The sequence below is a fragment of the Tenrec ecaudatus genome, chromosome 12 (genome assembly GCF_050624435.1).
Source record: "Tenrec ecaudatus isolate mTenEca1 chromosome 12, mTenEca1.hap1, whole genome shotgun sequence".
In the NCBI taxonomy this organism is placed as follows: Eukaryota; Metazoa; Chordata; class Mammalia; order Afrosoricida; family Tenrecidae; genus Tenrec; species Tenrec ecaudatus.
The window spans coordinates 1,281,219-1,301,542 of NC_134541.1; the positions used below are offsets into that span (position 1 = coordinate 1,281,219).

At 60.0% G+C, this 20,324-nt stretch overlaps 1 protein-coding gene across 1 annotated transcript in view; it reads right to left on the reverse strand.

Moving 5' to 3' along the window:
- The window catches only part of CDH4 (cadherin 4), a 254,354-nt gene that overhangs the window by 31,342 nt on the left and 202,688 nt on the right, over positions 1-20,324 (reverse strand). Inside the window, exon 5 of the mRNA XM_075527720.1 lies at positions 11,006-11,182. Within this exon, the coding sequence (XP_075383835.1) occupies positions 11,006-11,182 (177 nt within the window). The remainder of the gene's footprint in view (positions 1-11,005; positions 11,183-20,324) is intronic.

The window sequence follows — 20,324 nt, forward strand, 5'->3', positions numbered from 1 at the left end:
GGACAGGGTGTCTTATTTTCTAAATAATTCACATGAACCGGCAACGCAGACGTGCTGTGCACACCTTGAGTCTGATGCTATCAAACGCTGAAGTCCTATCAGGGAGTCCAGCCGTGTAACTGGCACCAGGGACCCGCGGCCACATGACACACCTTGTCCACAATCACAAGCATGGACTTGGATGCAAATAGTTGTGAGTTCAAATCCCAGGTCTCCTGCTCACTAGGGTGTGTCCTTGGGCACGCGTGGGCTTCCTGGTTCTTCATTTTGTCACGTGGGGTTAGTGGAACACGCTGCATCGCATTGCTAACGTGAAAGCAATAAGCCACTAAGAAGACGCCTAGCAAGTGCCCAGGACTGAGTGGTTGAAGTGCCTTCCTCCTCTGGTACCATCATCATCCCTGTCCTCCCCGCTGCCCTTCTCATCACCGGCATTTCCTTCACATCGTCGCTGTCTCCCTGCCATATCACCATGGCCTCACCGTCGTCACCATGTGCGCATCTGCACCACCACCAGCAGCGCCAGCATGGCCACGGAAACCACCCTCATCTTCCTCATCCATCACCACCCTCATCATCAATCACCACCCTCATCTTCCTCATCCATCATCACCCTCATCTTCATCATCAATCACCACCCTCATCATCATCCTCCATCATCACCCTCGTCTTCATCATCACCATCATCACCCTTGTCTTCATCATCAATCATCATCCTCGTCTTCATCATCAATCACCACCCTCATCATCATCCTCCATCATCACCCTCGTCTTCATCATCAATCATCACCTTCATCATCTCCACCATCATCACCCTCATCATCATCTCCATGATCACCTTCATCATCATCTCCACGATCACCTTCATCATCATCATCTCCATCATCACCTTCATCATCTCCACCATCATCACCTTCACCACCATCATCATCACCACTATCACCTTCATCATCATCATCTCCATGATCACCATCATCACCTTCGTCATCTCCACCATCATCACCTTCACCATCATCATCACCACTATCACCTTCGTCACCACCACGATCACCTTTGTCATCTCCATCTCCTCCACCACCCTCACTATCATCATTGCCTTCGTTACCGTCGTCACATCACCATCATAGTGACGACATCACCGTCTTAGTCACTGTCACGTCCATCACCACCACTGTCACCCTTGTCACCAGCACCACAACTAATATGACCACGGCTGAGGGGTTCACCTGCCCAGAAAGGGGAGAACAAGAGGGAAGATCAACCTGTGACCTCACTGTGCTGACAACGTGGGCAGAACCCAGAGGGGCGTGCACATGAGCACTGGGGACAGAGGAGCATCCGGGGAGGGTGGCAGTGAGCTTGGCTGGACCCTCAGATTCTCCTGCCCTGAGAGTCCTGACCCCGGGAGAGATGACCGGCCACAAGGTCCTTGCACACACAGGGGCTCCTGGGCCCCGAGTCCAGCGTGTCCACCTCACACCACCCAGAAGTACCCGCATGGAATCCTGCATGGGGGCCCTGGGACTGCCTGTTACCCTGAGGGGCTGACGCCAACCAGCTCCCCTCCAACACCCATGCCACCTGTCTGGTGCCCGCTCCTGGCCCGAGTGGGGCACTGTGCATGCAGGTTCCCTGCCGAGTCCCTTGCTGGGTGACGGCGGCAGCACCCCATCCCAGGAACCGCAGGTGCGCTGGCCCATCTCCCCCTCTGTTCATTTTAGAATCCTCATGAACCCTGACCATCTGACCAGGGCCACCACCACTCTCTCACGCTCGGCTCCTCAGAGGCCCTGTGATCACCCGCACGAGAGGGCGAGGGCATTAAAGCGCACCCACCACAAAGGGTTCATGACACGGGGATTCTCCCCCGGCACGTGTGCCGCGCTCTGGCGAGGGATGCACAACTCACCCGCCGCGCATCAGGGCCCAGCCTGGGCACTCTTGCTGCAAACAAGTGAATTATAATGAGCCGCTGCCTGAAAATAAAGTGCCGAAGCTCCCTTCCTTCAGAAAGAGAGAGGGGAGAGAGAGCTAGTATAAACCTCAGACCCTTCACTCGTGCGAGGGAAGCTCTCCTGACGTCTTTGTAAGGGGTTCCGGCCACATGGAGGGGGTGAAGGAGGGGGTGGGGACCTGCCCCGCCTGGGAGCTGCCTCCGTGTCCCTCCCTTCTACCCGGTGGCACTGTTGGGTAAGCACTGCATTAAGTCAAGTCAGCAGTTCAGACCCACCAGCCGCTCTGTGGGGGAGGTTGAGGCCATGTGATCCAGACAGCCCTGGAGGCCCCCTACTCCGGGGCAGCTGTGACGGGGAGTCGGCTGGGTGGCAATGGGCTCAGTTTCAGGTTGGGGTTGGGCTCCCACCAGGGGGCTTGGTTAGCGTCAACTCACCCCTCCCTGCACAGCCTCCCTGGCAGCCTAGAGGGGTCCACGGCCGATTCTGGGACAGTGTTTGCTCCCCGACAAAGCAGGACCATGCTGTGGTGGCTGGTGCACCGGCAGGCAGCCCTGCTGCAGCCATGAAGACACAAGCTAACGGTGGAGGGTGGTGGAGACCCGGGCGGTGTCCTTCAGCTAAGGAACAGACACCAGTGCCGGTGGACCTTCCACCTTGCACCATGGGCCAAAGGCTGAATGTCCAGGCCTCGGTGGGCTTCATGCTGTCCCCAACCTGAGGCTGTCCCAGGGCACAGAGTGGGCCCAGGAGAAAGGGCCCATGCCTGCAGAGCCGGGGGGTGTCTTCCAAAGGCAGGAGTGGACTTGAGGGGGCAGGAGCAAGGGAGGACTGCTTGCATGGGGGGCGGGGGTGGACAGCCAGGCCTTGGGTTGTCAGCTCCAGGCCCTCAGACTTGGGGTGCGGTCAGGGTCTCCTCGCTTCTAAGGTGGCTTCTCTTATACCTTCAGCCTGCTGTCTACCCCACTGGCCGGAGGAAGCAGCTCCCTGGGATGCATCACAGAACTGACGAGGGTCCAGCCAGCATCCGGTCCCTCTGAGTTCAGCCCAGTCACACGGCCTGGGCCCTGGCACGAGGAGGAACCGCAGGGCACGGTCACAGGCAAGTGGCTGACAAGGGGCCTGTGATGGTGCTGGCTTGGCCTGAGCTCCTGAAGTCGGAACAGGATGGCAGCCAGAAGGCTGGAGGTTTGGGGCCACCCAGAGGCACCTCAGAGACAAGTCATGGCGGTCTCTTCTGAAAGCCCCTCAGAGCCCAGCTCTGCTCTGACAGCACAGGGGCACCGGGGGCGGGGTCCCCTGGTAGCTGCTTGCTGGTGAGCTGGTGGTCACCTTGAAGCCTGGCCCTTTGTCCTGGAGACTGGGGCACACAGTCCAAGGAGCTGCGATGGGGAGGGGGTGCTGGGTGCACCAAGGGCGGGTGGAAGGGGGGTGCTGGGTGCACTGAGGGCGGGTGGAAGGGGACCTTCCAGAAAACAAAACCAGACCTAACTCACTGTTATCATGGTTGTCTGGACCCAGAGCAGAGCTGCCCTGGGGTTTCTGAGACTGCCAACCAGGAGGGTGCACACAGCCTCATCTTTCTTTCAAGGCAGGGCTGGCGGTTTCAAACTACTGACCTTGTGGTTAACAATCCAACATGTGGTCCTACTGTGTACACACGCCACCAGGGACCACTCAGGGACCTCAGTGACCTTGATTTCAAGGTTTGAGGAGGCTGGATGCTGAATCAGCATGGAGGGGTGTGGCAGGGGGCCCAGCTGGAGATAAGGTACCCGGATGGGAGGAGGGAAGACCCTTGCCCGGTCTGGTCCCCTGTCGTCCCCCATCTGCCTGGCTGGCCCCACCCTACAGAAAGATGCACATCTCACACACACAACTAAAACAGGCCTTTGAGGTTGCCCTCCCTCCCAACCTCCCTCCCCTGGCTCAGGGGGCCTGGAAGGTGGTCATTATGTGTGGGTGGCATGCCTCCCAGCTGGCAGGGGCTCAGAACCGTCCCATCAACGGTACCAATCAGCATCCCAGGGGCGGAAGCCACCAGGGCAACAGGACAGGAGAGGGGCCCCCTCTTCTGAGGGACTTGTGGCGGCTGGGCAGGGAAGCGGTCATCTTAATGAAGTGCCCTCTGGAGCCGTGATAGACCACACGCTGAGCGAGCCCGGGGCAAACACATCTGAGGTGCTGAAGGGGCTCTGCTGGAGGGGTCAGTCCCGCAGCCCTCACACCTGGGAGGACCCAGCCAAGGTCCTCCCTCGGGCAGGGCAGTGGAGGTGGGGCCTGGCAGGCGCAAGACTGGACCTCTGGAGGGGCTGGGGATGGCAGAGGGGGCCAGTGGCCCCAGGGCAGGCCTGCTGTCCTGTATGGGGGTCTGGGATGTGTGGACAAGGTCCTGGCACTCCACCTGCAAGGCCGCCCTCAAAGTGTCAGTGGTCTGGCTCGGCCTGCTAGCAGCCTGGCAGTGACCAGTGAGGGGTGGGCAGAAGCCTGGTAGCGGGGGGCGGTGGAGGACCCTGCTCATCTGGGTGGCTATTAGGAGGCCGTGCAGGGACTCGCTTAGCCAGGCGGGGAGGGAGGTGTAAGAGCGGCCCCACGCAGGTGTCTTGCTAGGCAGGAAAGTCAGAGGGCAGCAGTCACCTAGGGACAGAGCTCAGAGAGACAGAGGGAGGGACAGGAACAGGGATGGACGCCATAGTTCAGGGATGATGGCCAGTGTGCTGTCGACACGTGCGTGAGTGGCTGTCAGAGAGCTGGTCCGTTCCCTAGGGCACCTTCACCGAGCCGCAGAACCCCTCTGTTACCTGTACCACCTCGCAACCAGGTCCCTGAGTTGGGTCAGCCAGAAATGTCCCAGGCCTGGCACCCAGGAAGCAACTCCCCCATCTTTATGGGAACTGGGCACCTGCCCTCGCCATGCCTCGCAGAGTCCCCTGGACCTCCCCATGTGAAGGGGCCACTATCTGTCTCTTTAGGGGGGCTGTTGTTGCCCAGGCCCCCTCCCTTGGTGGCCCCAGGCAGACACTGGCCTTTCCCTGGAAGCTTCTGGATCTGCTAGGAGTGCCCGGGTAAACGGTATGCTGGAGGCAACCCTGCCCAGGTGGCAATTGACAGAGCCGAGGAGCCTGTCCAAGCCATTTCCCAGGGCTGCCTGAAGGCTCTCATCCCAGGATGCCCTCCAGGTTCCCGCAGGTCACCAGCTCATTGCAAACAGGAATGGAGTGGTCCCTGGCCCTGTTCCCCTGGTGTCAACGAACTCCGTAGTAAGCCAGCGGAGACAGCCCACCTCTCGCCCTGCTCTCTGGCTACGAGGTGAGGAGACAGCAATGCTATCTGACTGCTGGGAGACAGCCGTGGGGCGGGGGGCAATGGGGGGATGTGCAGAGACCCCCCAGGAAGGGCCTCTCCGACAGGTGGCGGGGTGCATGGCACACACCTTAGAAACACTGCACCCCCTTTACGGGGATGCTCACTGAACGTGGAGGGCGGGCAGCCTGGGGGAGGGCAGGCGCTGGGGGTGTTGCGGGGTGGGGGGTGGGACGGGGACATTTGACCTCTTTTAGGTGTTTGGTGTGAGCCGATGGCCATGGAGTTGCTCTGGCCACAGCGAGCCTGGAGGGCAGGGAGAGCGCCCCGCCCCCCCCTGGGCTCCGGACGTGCTCTGGATGGGACAGAGAGCCCCGTCTTCCTCCCGGGGAGCAGCTGCTGCCTGACCTGCAGGATCTTAAGGACACAGAGCAGAGCAGGCCCTCAGGGGCCTCTCATGCCTGGAGAAACCCGGACCTCCCAGGGGTCTGCGGTCCCAGCCCAACCCACCACTCGCAGGCTGTCACACCGGCCCTGTTCCCAGGGTTCCTCCCACTCAGACCCGCCTTTTCTGCTCCCTGTGGCTGCGGGGTCTGCCGTCTGCCCACCCTCACCAGGGTGGCGTCTCTGAGAACAGAAGCCATGCCACTGCCCACGGAACCGGCCCTTGGCAAACAGTGCGTGTGTGTGCGCGTGTGTCTGCTCTCCGCCTGAGAGGGACTTGCCTCTTTGAAAGGAAACCTGCCTCTGAGGGGGCTTGGGAAGAACCCGGGCTCTTTTCCAGGGACGCGTTTTCTTGTTGATTTAGGGAAATAATCAAGAAGTTCTCTCTGGTCCCAAGGCCCCCAGGGCAGGTTTCTCTGTAAAATAAAATATGTATTTTTCTGTGCCGTTCAGATATAAGCCAAAAGGGATGACTTTCCCCCAAACCCTTTGAAGAATTTTCCGCCACTGTCAAAAACTTATTACCTTTATCCTCAGCTGGGAGTTTTCAAATGCTAAAAGGAGTTTTTAAGGATCGCAAGTAACAGAGGTTGGTTTTTATTTTGTCTTTGGCTGCTCGCTCAGTTTGTCCTTCAGTTCAAAAGCCTGTCAGGCTTCAGTGTCCCGAGGGGGGAGCGCCGGAATCCACACAGGTATGGACGGGGGGAGGGGTGTGTGGAGGTGTGTGTGTGTGTGTGTGTGTGTGTGTGTGTAGAGGGGTGTGTGTGTATGGAGGTGTGTGTGTGTAGAGGGGTGTGTGTGTATGGAGGTGTGTAGGGGTGTGTTTATGGAGGTGTGTGTGTGTGTATGGGTGGGCAGGCAACTATGTATGGATGTGTGTGTATCAATGTGGTGTCTGTACGGATGAGTGGGTAGGTGTGAGTGTGTATGGATATGTGTGTGTGAGTGGATGGATGGGTGTGTGTGTATGGGTGGGTAGGTGAGTGGGTGGATGTGTGTGTGTGAGTGTGAGTGGATGGATGTTTGTGGCCGTATGAGTGAGTGTGTGTGTGTGTATGTGTGTGTGTCTGGGTGGATAGGTGTGTGTGTCTGGGTGGATAGGTGTGTGTGTGTTAGTTAAAGTTGATTTTGCCAACCTGGCCGATAAACACATGTGGGGTTCATTGAAGGGTGGAGGGATAAATGGCTCAGTGAGCCTCGCCTTTCTAGTTCTCGCGTCTCTTGCTTTGTGATGGTCGGACCAGGGTGCAGCTGCCTTAGCCAGTTCCCTGCTTCAGCTGGCAAGGCTCACTTCCTGCAAGACATCCCTGAGGAGAAGCCACATTGACCTACCCTGATGCAGCCCTGGGTGCTGGAGCAGCTGTGTGGAGACCCCTGCCAGAGCTGAGATGCTTACACATTCACTGACTTGGCTTTCCTCCTGCAGTCAGCATCATAGTGTGTGTTTTGTGAGATAGAGGAGGACTTTGTGGATTGGTGTCGGACATACGGGCTAATGTTGGACTTGTGGGTTTGGGCAGCACTGGGTTGGGATGTTTTCTTGATGTGCATTTAACCTTTATATAAAACTCTCTCTTATACATATGAGTTTCTGTGGATTTGTTTTTCTAATGTAGCCAGACTAACACAGTGTGTCTGCGTAGATAGGTGGGTGGGTGGATGGGTGTGTGTGTATAGGTAGGTGGGTGGGTGGATGGATAAAAATGGTTGATTGAAAGGTAGATAGATGGCAAATATAGTTAAGGGGCCTATAGACGGATGTGTGTTGGTTGTAGGTGAGTGGGTGGGTGGACAGGAAGATGCGTGAGTGGATAGATGGATGTGTGAGAGAGAGTGAGTGGGTGGGTGTCTGTATGAACGTAGGAATGGATAGATGGATGTGTGTGTGTGAGAGAGAGAGCTGGGCAGGTGTGAGTCAGCTTCCCCACTTGCACAGAGGGGACACTGAGGCCCTGTGGTAGTGACATAATTTCATGTCAACGTGATAAGGAAGGGAAGGGGTGGAGTCTGGCCTGAGGATGCCTCCTGGTGGGCGTGGCCTTCTCATGGGAATTCTGGGAACTTCCTCCCTTCCTCTAGGGAGGTGGGCCACACTCTCTGCTTCCTCTGCCTGCCGAGGAGCCACACTCAGAGAGCTGGAGGAGCCACGTGGAGACCTGGCCCCCGAGCTGAGATACTTCCACCATCACCGGATCCACAAGGCTCTTCACCCACCGGCCTGTGATCTTCCTGCATTCGCCATCATCGCATGCGCTGCTCGAGTCTGAAGAGGAATTTATGGACTAGCAACGGACACATGGGCTCATATCAGACTTACGGACTTGATCTGGACTGGGCTGGGATGTTTCCTCACTGTACAATTGCTCTTTGATATAAAGCTCTCTCGTATATATATATATATATATGTATGAGTGTCCCTGGATTGGTTTCTCTGGTCAACCCAGACTAACGCAGGCCCTGGGGGCACATTATTTGCTCTCACCGTGCTGGAGGAAGGGGGCTGGGCGGGCTTCACAGACCGCCTCCTTCCCCCGGGAGGACCGTCCCTGGGCCTGGAGATGGGGAGATCCCAGGCCTGGTGATGGGGTGTTTTGGACCCTGACTTCCCAGGTCTCTGAGAATAGACTTAATCAGGGAAACTTGGTTTGTGGCAATATGCTCGGGCTGCCCCCCAGAGGTGTCTTGGCTGCAGAGCACACTGGGGCCTCCAGGTGGGTCCCATCACCAGCCCATCACCAGCCACTCATCCAGAGCATTGGCCGTGTCACCCCGGGCTGGCTCTGGGTTGGCACCACCGGATGGCACACAGCCATCCTGGCCACAGCGGCTATGGGACAATGGGGCTGACCATGCACACGGTGCTTGTCCCCATCGAGTCCTCCCAGGGGGAGTCTGGCAGGGCCTCCTCCTGACCGCCTGCTGTCGGCCCTGCACAGCGGCCCTGGGGCTTGTCACACCTGGCCAGGTCACGGGGGCACTGCTCAGAGCAGGCCTCTCCCAGCCCAAGACCCCTGGATCTCAGAGTCAGCGACAGCCCCTCCCTCCCGACTCCACACACGGGTGCTGGCTCTGCTCCTCCCTGGCTGCCTCCACTCCGCCACTCTGTGCCCTTGCTCGTCCTCTGGGACTCTGAGCCTGGTACTAACCCTCCACGCCCCCATCTTCTTAGACTAACCTATGTGATCAGAGGCTGCCTCTCCGTGGCCCCAATGGCCCACTGCCAGGGAGGGATGTGGCACCCCCCCTTCTCACGGATGTGTCCGCTCAGTGTGGGATGGAGGGGGAACTAGGGATGCGGGGACTCATCCCCATGCCACTGCCCATTACCGCACCTCACGATCTCAGCAGACACTCCTTCCCCCCAAAAGGACCTCTGGATGCCCCACATGTCCACAAAGACTTGACCTTGTCCTTCACCACCTCTGAGGAGCATCCCAGGGGCCCCTGAGCGTGGGGCGCTATGGACAGGCCACTGTGTCCCTGATGGAATTAGAGGTTGCCAAGGTAAGATGGGGGGGACAGCAGCGGGTTGAGCAGAAGGGAGCCCCCACCTCGTGGCATCGCCTCACAGCCACTGCCTATTGGGTCCACGTCTATGGTGGCCATGGGTGGATGGCTAGCGTCCATGGCAAGGACAACAGCATCTGACCTGCCCTTCTGGCAGCCGCTGCTTGGAGGGCGGCTGTCCCACCCGGAGCCCCCTTCTGGCAGGTGCCGGGAGCTGGCGGCCTCACCCCCACCTGCACAGCATCGCAATGGCTCGATGCCGAGGGATGGAAGCGTACAGTATTAAAATATACTCCTTGAATGTGCCCCGATAAATGATTCAAGCATTGCAGCAATTTGATTTTACTTTCATTTAAGGAGCTTTCAGCTGCGTAAACGCAGCCACTGGAGCGAGACGAGAGAGCAGGCGGCTCCCTAAGCGACCTGTAGTGGGAGCTGCCATGTGGCCGCTTCTGCGGAGGGCAACCCCCCACCCGCTGGGCAGCATACTGTGGGCGAAATGGGTGGGTGCCCCTTCTGCCCTGGCCAGGCTCCTGTCAACCCCACTCTGCCCGGCAGGGGCTGAGGTCCTGAGTCTTGGGGGCAGAACCGCCGTGTGGGAGGAGGGGGGGGGACGAGTGTCCCTGCCTGACTGAGAGCAGGGGTCTTCCCTTGAGCCGGAAACTACACCCCCTCTCCCCTGCTATGGGCACGTGCAGTCCACGTCTGGGCGTGGCTCCGGCCTGTCAGGCTCAGATGGCTCTGGAGTACATTGCCAGGCCCTCTCCTGTGGCCCCACTGGGTGGATTTGAACTACCCACCTTTGGGTGCACGGTGGGGCACTCTGATGTGTTTGGAACTCTGTGGTCTAGCCTCTGGGCAGCCCGACAGTCATGGGTAGGCAGAGCCTCCCTCCTGGGCATGGGGCTGTGGAGCCATCTTGTGTGTGTGAGTGTGTGTGTCTCAGAGGAGCCACACCCACGTCTAGTGCTGACACTGGGCCCGAGGAGGCAGGGCAGCAGGGGAGGGGCGGGATGGGGCTGCACAACGCTCAGCCTCCCCTTGGACCCGTGACTTCTGCCAGGTGCAAAGCCCTGTGCTGGGTGCCAGAGACGCAGGGCTGTGGTGGGCGCTTGGGCCCCTTCCCTGCACTTTAGACCCCACCCCTGTCCTCCAGAGGCGCAGGACAAAGGAGAGGCTGGCCCTGGGACTGCACCCTGACCATGCGCACATGGTGGGGGGGGGCACGGTTTATTCACCATCTCCCCCTCAAATTCTGGCCCAGGTGGGAAAGGAAGAAGAAATGCTGCAGCTGGCCTGGCCTTGGGGACTGAGCACCGTTTGTCACACAAACTCCCCCTTTGGGGCAAGCTGTCTGTGGTGGCTGGTGGGGGGAGAGCGCGTCCTCACGGGGAGGGTCCCTCCTGCCTCGTCACAGGCCTCTGGCCACAGGGCCACTACATCTTATCTCACAGTCTGAGCTGTGTGAGCCCACAGCCACAGTGTCTGTCCACCTCGGGAGGCCCCGCTTCCCGCAGGCCCTCTGCTTCACTGCATGTTGCCCCCCACCTCACCGTCCTCCTCGCTGGACGAGGAAAGAGGAACCAGAAAGCCCATCAAGGTGCTCTCCCCGCGGCCACCGAGGCCCCACTCCCCAGGGCGCCCCTTCAAAGCCACCGAGAGAGAGGTCACTGCTTGGGGTCACACCTATGACCACAGGCCCCTGGTATCTCACACCGAGTGCTCCTGCAGGCCCCCCTGCCCAGGCTCTGCACCCACCAGGCCCCTCCCCCACCCCACGGGCAGGGACTTCCACTTACCCTGACGAGCTGCTGGGGGAAGGGCCCACGCGAGTTCTCCGGCACATTGATGGGCGGGATGACCCAGTCGCGCTTCTGTCTGCGCAGGCCGTGGGTGCCCAGCCGCTGTGGGGGCCAGGGCAGCAGGGTGTCCTGGGGCGGCGGGGAGGGGCCCGGGGCCACCTCCTTCCTTCCTTTCTGTCGGGGGAAGAGTGAGAGGGGCCAGTGAACGTCTGCTTCACGGGGGTGGGGTGGGGTGGGGAGTGAGGAGGACGCAGGAGAGGCGTGGGGGGGCATCCAGTCAGAACTCCGTCTGTGCAGTGAGATGCGACCACTGAGGGAAATGGGAGAAAGGCCTGGGAGCAGGAGAAAGGGCACTGGGGACCCTGGACAGAGAGGAGCCTGGCCGGAGGGCGGCCCACCCAGAGCACAGAGGAAGCAGGTCTGGGGGACGCTCCCCGAAAGATGGGGAACAGCCTGTGGGCAGCCCTGCACTGGCACATGGGTGTGTGTGTGTCTGGGAGTGTGAATGGACTTAAAGTCAGACCACACCATCCCCACCACCCAAATCAACCTTTATGGGAGAGGCTGCATCAGGGCATCTTCAGGCCCAAATCACGGAAGAGTCACCACAGAAAAGAGCAGTAGATTTAATGAGAAACCTCTGCTCGTGAGAACACAGTCTAACGGAATGCGCCACATCGGGGCTAAAACCACGGCCACGGAGCCTGTGGCGGTCACGTATGAATCTCGACGGGCCTTAGCTTTCTCTCTTGGAGCCGCTGCTGGACTTGAACCACTGTCCCTGCAGTGAGCAGCTCATTGCTCACCCACAGCACTCCTGCCCTCCCGACTCTGCTGTCCTGTGGACTCTCGGGCGGCCGAGGGTGCTAAGGTGTTACTGCTCCCCTGTAAAGAACCCAAATCTCTGCCATGGGGTCGCTTCTCCCGACAGGACAGGGTAGACGGTCCCCAGGGGCTTCTGAGTTGGTGAACTGTTTACGGGAGTAAAAAGCCTCATCTTGCTCCCATGGAGTCGCTGGTGGTTTTGAACTGCTGATCTCAAGGTTAGAAGCCCAACTCATCAACACGACTCTACCGGGGCTCCGGCTCCCCTTAAGGACCGTGTATGTGTTTGGCTAACACGTGGGCCACGGGGCAAGTTCAGGTCCAGACTGCAGGGTGACTGAGGGCCATGGCCCCGGGGTGCCCTAGCCTCTGTCTGACCGCTGAGCCCGTGTCTCGTGGGACGCAGTCCTGTCCCATTGTTTGGAAGGACTGGGAAGGTGCTGTCACCGGCGGACACTGAGGGACGTGCCTGGGTCGGAGAGTGGCCCCAGCGACCTGTTTGCTGAAGGGCAGAGGGGCATTCAGACGTGGGTCTACGTCACTTCCATGCCTCGTGTTCCTATTTGTGGGATAATGGCACTCCAGCTCTGCACCGAGATGTTTCCCTGTGCTGTTTTCTTGTAGAAAAGCCCAGTGTGGAAAAACTAGTATCTCATCCACGTGAGATGCTACCTGGAGGGGCTTCCCTGCCTCCCCCCGCCCCTGAGACCAGGTTCCCACTGGAACCCCGCTGCCTCTGGGGTCCAGTCCCTGGGCTCCGGGCTGGTCCATTCGGTCTGTCATCCCCCTGACCCCCGCCCTGGGCTGCCCTTTCCACACCAGCAGTTGTAAGGCAGACGCAGTCCAGCAGGAGTCCCTTATTTAGGGTCCCCACAGATGGCCGCCCAGCAGAACTAGGCCTGACAGGGCCTCCGTGCATCGGGACAGACGGGGCCGACCGCCATCTGGGCAGGGTTACCAGGCGCTTCTTCCTTGGTGTGCCTTCCTGAGTGCTTATTGTCAGCACCCCGCTTCCCCAGGGGGCAGGAAGTGCTCCCCCCACTCTCACACAGCCAGCCAGGAAGCAGCAGGCTGGGTCTGACCACACAAGCGAGCGCCGGGCAGGGCACCCTGGTCCCTCTGAGTCCTGAGTCTGGCGGGTGGTGGGCTGAACATACCTTGACACCCCAGGGGGAGGGGAGCCTTGCTGGGGAGGGGGGGCGGGGGGGGGGCTGTATCCTGGAAACCATGTTAACTCTTGGGTCGGGTGGGTCTCTAGCTGCCGCTGTCCCAGGCCCTGAACCCCACAGGGCAAACACACCCAGTCCTGCACTAACTCAGTGCCAGCTGGGGACCAGACTGGGTGAGGCCTATGGCTCCCACTGGCCGGCTTTAGTAGTGGATCTCAGACCTTTCCTCCTACGCTATCTCAGTCTGGATGGTCCCCGAGTGAGGGCACGTGTCCGTCTGTCCATCCCAAGTAACCCAGACCCTTGCAGCGGGGCCAGCGCCATTCTCGCACCCACAGGTCATTAGAAACATGCGCTGTGCAGGGCGCCAGGATCACGCCTGGCACTCAGGGCGGCTGCGCAGGCGGCCCCATCGAGCCCTAGGTGCGGCGCCGGGATGCACCTGCCTGCCAGGTGTCTGCCTCACACAGCCATCCTGGCAGGGCCCCCCACCCCACGCGCACCCCGCTTCGAGCGCTGGTCATCCCTCCTCGCGGAGGACGTTCCGCCTGCTGTGGGCGGGGTCCCCCGGCGCCTGTGCACCTGCGGCCCCGCCCTCCGAGGTCCACGCCCGGGGTGGGGTTGGGGGGCGTCTACAAACCCGCTGTCTGCCTTTGCTTAGGACGGCCCGCACGCGCTCATTTCTCTGCTGTTGCTTAAATACATCGCTCGTATTTGCTACGACTCCAGAGCCGCGAGACAAACGGAGCAACAAAATCTGGTGGAAATCAATGCCAGACCCGCACAGGCTGTGCAGGAGCAAGCCCGCTCCCTGGGGCGCAGGCAGAGCGTCCCCGGTCGGCCGCTAGGCTAGCAGGACGCACCGACACACGGTGACACGGATCTGAACAAAGCTCCCGGTGCTGTGCTGACTCCGTCCCCCGGTCTCCCGGCGGCCCTGGGTGGGGGTGCCCAGAGGAGAACTGTTTGAACCTGCCACCCGGCCACTGTCACCAACAATCATCGTTGCCATTCAGGTGACCACAGACATTGCGTGCCGGTGGGCACTATGCCCCGTGAATACCACAGCTGGGTATGTAAGGGCCCGAGTGGCACAGTGGTCACCCATCGGCTGCTAACTGCAAGGTCAGCAGTTCTAACCCACCGGCTGCACCGAAGGAGAAAGCTGAGACGTTCTGCTCCCATAAAGATTTACAGTCTCGGACACCCACAGGGCCGCTCTCCCCTGGCCTGCAGGGGGGCGGTGAGCTGCATCCAGTGTGTCAGTGGGCACCTGCACACATTCACGCGTGGTCGACGAGGCCAAGGATTGCAGTCTGCGTGCTCCCGCAGGCAATGCTCATGGACACTGCGGTCAAGAAACCAGGATGAGAGCAGCTTGCCCTCGGGCAGAGTCCACTGGAAAGTGGATCCCCATCCCCCGGCCCCGGGAGGGGCAGCCTTCCCTAGGCCCTTGCCCAGCTGTGTCCTGGACGGAGGTCCCTGTGCTGGGGTCCCACAGTCACGAGTCATGCCCCGACTGCCCCGGACCAATCTTGTGAGCTCCTCCGTCTCACACAACACGTGTGTCCCATGCATGGTCTGTTCCCAGCCCCGGTGTCACCGTGACGTCGTGATCTGAACCCCCATCATGCATCTGTGTCCCCCTATGTCCTTGTCACATCTGATTCTCAGCAAGCCCTCGGACGCCGTCATGACCTCCACGTCTCCATGCTGCCATGTCTTTGTGCTGTTAAAGAGTTAATACATGTTCTCCTTAAGTTATATTTGAGGTTTGGGGGTCGCCTTTGCACCCTGAAACAGGGCATGCACATAACACCCCGCCTGGGTTGCTAGTCTGTGAGGAGCCTAGATTTGGCGTTGACCGTCACCAGAATGAAGCGCTTTCCTCCTGTCCTGCCCTGCGAGCCGGCACTCCCTGCGCGGGACAGCAGAATCCCGACGCGTGTCCGTCTGCCTGCCTGTGTTCCCTGGCTTCCTACTGCTCTGGGTGAGACAAACTTCAGAAGGGAAACAGCATGTCACCCTGGGAGAGCATGGACCGAGGACAAGGATATATATTGAGAGAGAGAGAGAGAGATCTACACAGAGAGCTCGTGACCCCCTACCTCCCGCTTCCCCTTCAATATTGCATTGGGAAAATGGCCCACCTTGCTTGCCTGCCAGCATGTATATTTAAAATATTTAACTCAGGTGTCTGCAGCATGCAGGCTGGTTCCCATGGCAGCCGAGGACGGCGGAATACAATGGTATTTCGCAAACAGCAAATCAACAACAGAACGCTCCGTGCTTGGTCACACAGGGAACCGGTTCAAGTCAACGCTGCACACGGCCGGGCCTGGAAGTCATGGCGGCATTGGCCCGAGTCGGCGCCCTTGCCCCCAAGCACGGCCGTGGCGCTTCTCTTAGATGTCTGTGCGAAGGGGTGTGTGTGTCGGTGACTCTTTGAAGAGCTCTCTGGAAATGCTACCTTAACCGGGAAAGGCTTCCCAAACGATTCAAAGAAAGGGATTCTCTTTCTTTTTAAATTCCGGAGAAATGCAAGACCTGGTTTCAGGCACCTTGGCTACGTGATCAGGAGGGACCAGTCCTGGAGAAGGGCGTTGTGTTTGGTCAGTGAAAAAGAGGATGGACGGACACCATCTGCAGCGATGGGCTGGACGGAACGTCCGCCGTGGGTGAGGAGGGCCCAGGACCCAGTGGCGGTCAGCTGTGCCGTGCGTGGGGCTGCGGGGAGCTCGAACAGACTGGATGACACAGTCTGCGGCCACTTCTGCAGGGACGGCTGTCACGCGGGCGGCCCTCTTCACGCTGCGCAAGCGGTCTCGTCCTCCTTCCCCAGGTGTGTGCCTCCCAGCAGGCAGAAACCCCCCTCAGAGCACAGGTAGCCCCAGGGAAGTGCGGAACCAGTCTCTGCATCTCTATAACTTGCTACCCCCTCCAGAGCAGGCAGGCGGGACGGACGTCACGGAAAAGGGCCGAGATAGATAACGCCGTGCTGAGAGCCCTGTCTTGGCCCGACTGCGAGTACGGACATGACGCTGGGCCCGCTGTCTAGTCCGTCAGCACTCACCCCGAGCCCGGCCTCAGACGCAGTCGTCCCGCTTGCCAGCTGTCTCCCGGGGTTACCCCGAAACCTGGGTGGATGCCCGCCACCTTCATGTGACTCTCCAAAGTGTCGGTTCCAAAGCCGAAGGCACACGTGTGCGTGCTCTGACGTCAAATGGGACACACAGAGGCCATCTGTGTCGCCCCGCTGGGGTCCTCTCGCCGGTGCTCCGCCACAGAGAGCCCTGTCTTCCCCCTCTGGCACCGAGTGGGCACGTGGGGTGCACCGATTCAGGGTAAGCTGTCTGCATTGCGGGTGGTGCGCTCACACCGACGGCCCCTTAAGAAACGGCACACTTGTGAAGGCGGTGAGCTATCTCTTCATCTGCCTACAGGAAGGGGCGTCGTGGCACGTCTCGCCACGCTCCCCGAATCAGGAGCGCTCTGGCTGTGTTTCGTAAAGATGGATTTCTTCCTTCCTCCGGCAGTTCTCAGCACACCTGCTGCCCTTCCCCAGAGCCATCTAGGCGTCCCGCCTCTCTTTCTGCCCACGTCCAGGTTTGGTGTACAGCATGCTAGGGGTGAGCCCCCACAAGGGTGTCCCACACTGTCACTCTCCACGGGCGCAGAGAGCCTCATCTGTCTCCCACAGCACGGCTGGTGGTTTCAAACTGCTGACCTTGTGGCTGGCAGCACCCGTGACCCCACCGGGGCTCCTGACAAAGGCTTCCACGAAAACCCCAACCCGTCTGCCGGAGAGCTGGGTCTGCAGGCAGCGAGGGAGAGGCTGTAAGGAGCAGCGGTGTCAGGTTCAGGGACCGTGGCCAGTGCCCACCCAAGCCACCAAGAGCGTGGGCCTTGGCCTGTGCCGGGAGGTCAGTTGAGTCCCGAAGTGACCACTCAGTCCCACAGGGCTTCCTGGCTGGTGTGTGCACAGGACTGCAAGGCTGAGAGCCTTGACTGGAGTCTGGGTTGGCTGACCCCTCCCACCCTACAGGGAATCTGTGCCCCAGAAGAGGGGACCCTCTGCTGAGGACCAGTGGTGGGGAGGTGGCCACTTCCACCCACGGGCCCAGAGCACGGCTCTGTGGGTGGACCTTCACATCGCCCACAACACACATGACCCAGGCGGCCAGTTTTCTAGCTGGCTCCCTGGAAACCTGTCTTGGGGCTTCTGGGGACAGACAGCAGGAGAGCTGGACCCTTGTCCACAGAGCTGTGCCAACCCCAGCACCCCACATGCCGGCGGAGGTGAGGTCCTCGGAGGTTCGAGGGAAAATGGGCAGAGAGAAAACGGAAGCCGCGTGCAGACTTTCTGAAGCCCTGCTGCCCCCGCTCTCGGGGCCCTGCGTGGGCTCGCCAGTTATGATCCTGAGACTGCGGTCCCGTCTGTCCCTCCCTTGGGGTCCCGTGGACTCCAGAGGGGTGGCCTGCCTGCCCTGGTTGGTCGGTCGGCACTCTCTCAGGAGGCCCTGGTGCCTTGATGAGCTGAGGCTGCTGACAGTGGCCAGCGCCCCCTTCTCCCCGCACAGCTGTGGGCTGGGTTAGCAGTGAGGGGCCCTTCAGACCTGGCTCTGCACCCAGCTTCCTCCACCCATACCACGGAGGACCCCTGGCCGGGCCCCTCCCTGCGGTGGGGCTGTCCATTCACTGTCGGGTGGTCAACTGCACCCCAGCCCTCTGACTCAGACCCCCAACAGCACCTACACCCTACCTGTGACAGGAAACCTGCTCCAGATGCCTCCAGATGCCTGGCCAAGACAGACTTGCTCTGCCGTTGAGAAATAGCTCACACGAATTGTCCCTCAGTCTACAGCCCAGCTTCCCCGGGCAGTGTGTGTGACTCAGTGTGTGTGTGTGACTCAGTGTGTGTGTGTGAGACTCAGTGTGTGTGTGAGACTCAGTGTGTGTGTGTGAGACTCAGTGTGTGTGTGTGACTGTGTGTGTGACTCAGTGTGTGTGTGTGAGACTCAGTGTGTGTGTGAGACTCAGTGTGTGTGTGTGACTGTGTGTGTGTGTGAGACTCAGTGTGTGTGTGTGAGACTCAGTGTGTGTGTGTGACTGTGTGTGTGACTCAGTGTGTGTGTGTGAGACTCAGTGTGTGTGTGAGATTCAGTGTGTGTGTGTGACTGTGTGTGTGTGTGAGACTCAGTGTGTGTGTGTGTGTGTGACTCAGTGTGTGTGTGTGTGTGTGAGACTCAGTGTGTGTGTGAGATTCAGTGTGTGTGTGAGACTCAGTGTGTGTGTGTGTGTGTGTGAGACTCAGTGTGTGTGTGACTCAGTGTGTATGTGAGGCTCAGTGTATGTGTGAGACTCAGTGTGTGTGTGTGACTTAGTGTGTGTGAGACACTGTGTGTGTGAGACTCTGTGTGTGTGTGTGACTCTGTGTGTGTGAGGCTCAGTGTATGTGTGAGACTCAGTATGTGTGTGTGACTCAGTGTGTGTGAGACTCTGTGTGTGTGAGACAGTGTGTGTGTGAGACTCTGTGTGTGTGACTCAGTGTGTGTGTGTGTGTGTGTGAGACTCAGTGTGTGTGATGTGTGACTCAGTGTGTGTGTGAGACTCAGCGTCCTCCCGGCAATTGTGGCAGCGAGGGGCGGGGCCAATAGGGTCCTTCAGGCTGGCGTCAGCCAGGACCGTGGCCGTGCGAGGCGGTTCTGGAAGGCGCGGGCCAGGGAATGAGAAGCGCCTTCTCTCAGCTGGACGCCCAGTCAGAGTTCTTCCTGAGGGCACGGTGGCTTCCCAGATCCAGGTGGCCATGGGAGGCACGAGGAGGCCCAGGAGGGCCCCCTGGCCCTGTGAGCACTCTCTCACGGCCACCAATGTCCCAGAGCCTCTCTCTTCTCCAGAGACACGGGGTTCTCTGTCGCAGACGCCAATGCCAAGCGGGCCTTGGCCCCGGCCGCCAGAGGGATCTGTCTCTGGGCTTTACCCGAGGCAGGGCCTGGCTCAGGGCCGTTGTCTCTGCCGTCACCGGAGTGCACCGCAGAGACCCAGCACAACCCCCCCCCCACATTCAGACGTGCCACAGGAAACATGCCCACAGCCACGCCCACTCACCACGCGCTCAGGCATTCCACGGTGGGCCACAGCCCACGCTGGAGAACCTTGAGAAGCCTGGGACTCCCAGAACACCGCAGCGTCCGCATGCAGACGTGGACACAGACCCACAGGACAAGGGAATCTGCGTGGATTCCAATCAAGAAAGGACCGGAGTGAGGCTTGCCGACAGCCTGCGCGACACAGACGTCACAGCCTTGGTTGTGAAAGTGAGCAGGGCTTGAGGCCCTTGCGGATGAAGATCAAGGCTGGCAGCCTTCGGTGGGGGTGACGACTCAGTGTGAGGAAGACTGGCATCCTCACGACCAGCACCATGCCAGGGAGAGAAGGTTGAAGCTGCCGAGGGTTTCCTCCCGCTGGATCCACGATCGGCGCTCCTGCAGGCAGCCGCCGAGAGAGGGAAGGCGGCGCTGCGTTACGCACAAGCCCCTTTAGGGTGCTGCTTTGAGGACTGAGGTGCGTCTGGCCCGAGCCCTGGTCTTTCCAATCACCTCCTGCGCACCAGAGCCGGGCGACCGAGGAAGAACGGGGTGCCTGCAGGACGGAGCTGGGGAGAATGGACAGGAGCACGGACGCCAAAGCTCTGTCCGGCAGGAAGTGCAGGCGGGACGCTCCTTGGAGGCAAGGGTGCCGAGGATTCGTCTCAGGAAAGTTGGGCATGCTGTCCGGAGAGACCAGTCCCCGGTTTCTTGCCGTCCTTCTCCGGGTACTGGCCTCTCCCGACAACATGTCCAGAGTAGGTGAGACCGAGCCTGGGCCTCCTTGCCTCTCAGAAGGGCATCATGCTTGGTGGAGGGCAGAGAACAAGAGGAAGGTCCCCACCAGGTGCACGGGTGCCGTGGCTGTCACAACGGGCGCACACAGAGGAAGTTGTGGGCGTGGCGCAGGACGGGGGTGCTTGGCTCCGTTGTACGGCAGGTCCCTGTAAGCCGGAACCCACTGGACAGCCCCTCCCAACCACGGGAGGGCTTCACCCTCGTGCCACAGGGCGTCTTAGTTAGGACCTTCTGAGAGCCCTGGCGGTGTGCTGGGTTACGCACTGGGCTGCTAACCGCAAGGCCAGCAGTTCAAGACCACCGACCGCTCCGAGGGAGCAGGAGGAGGCTTTCTGCTCCTGTGAAGAGTTAGAGTCCCGGAAACCCGCCAGGGCAGCTCTGCCCTGTCCTACAGGTTGTGACGCACCGGAATCAGCTCTACGGCAGGGCTGTTTGTTT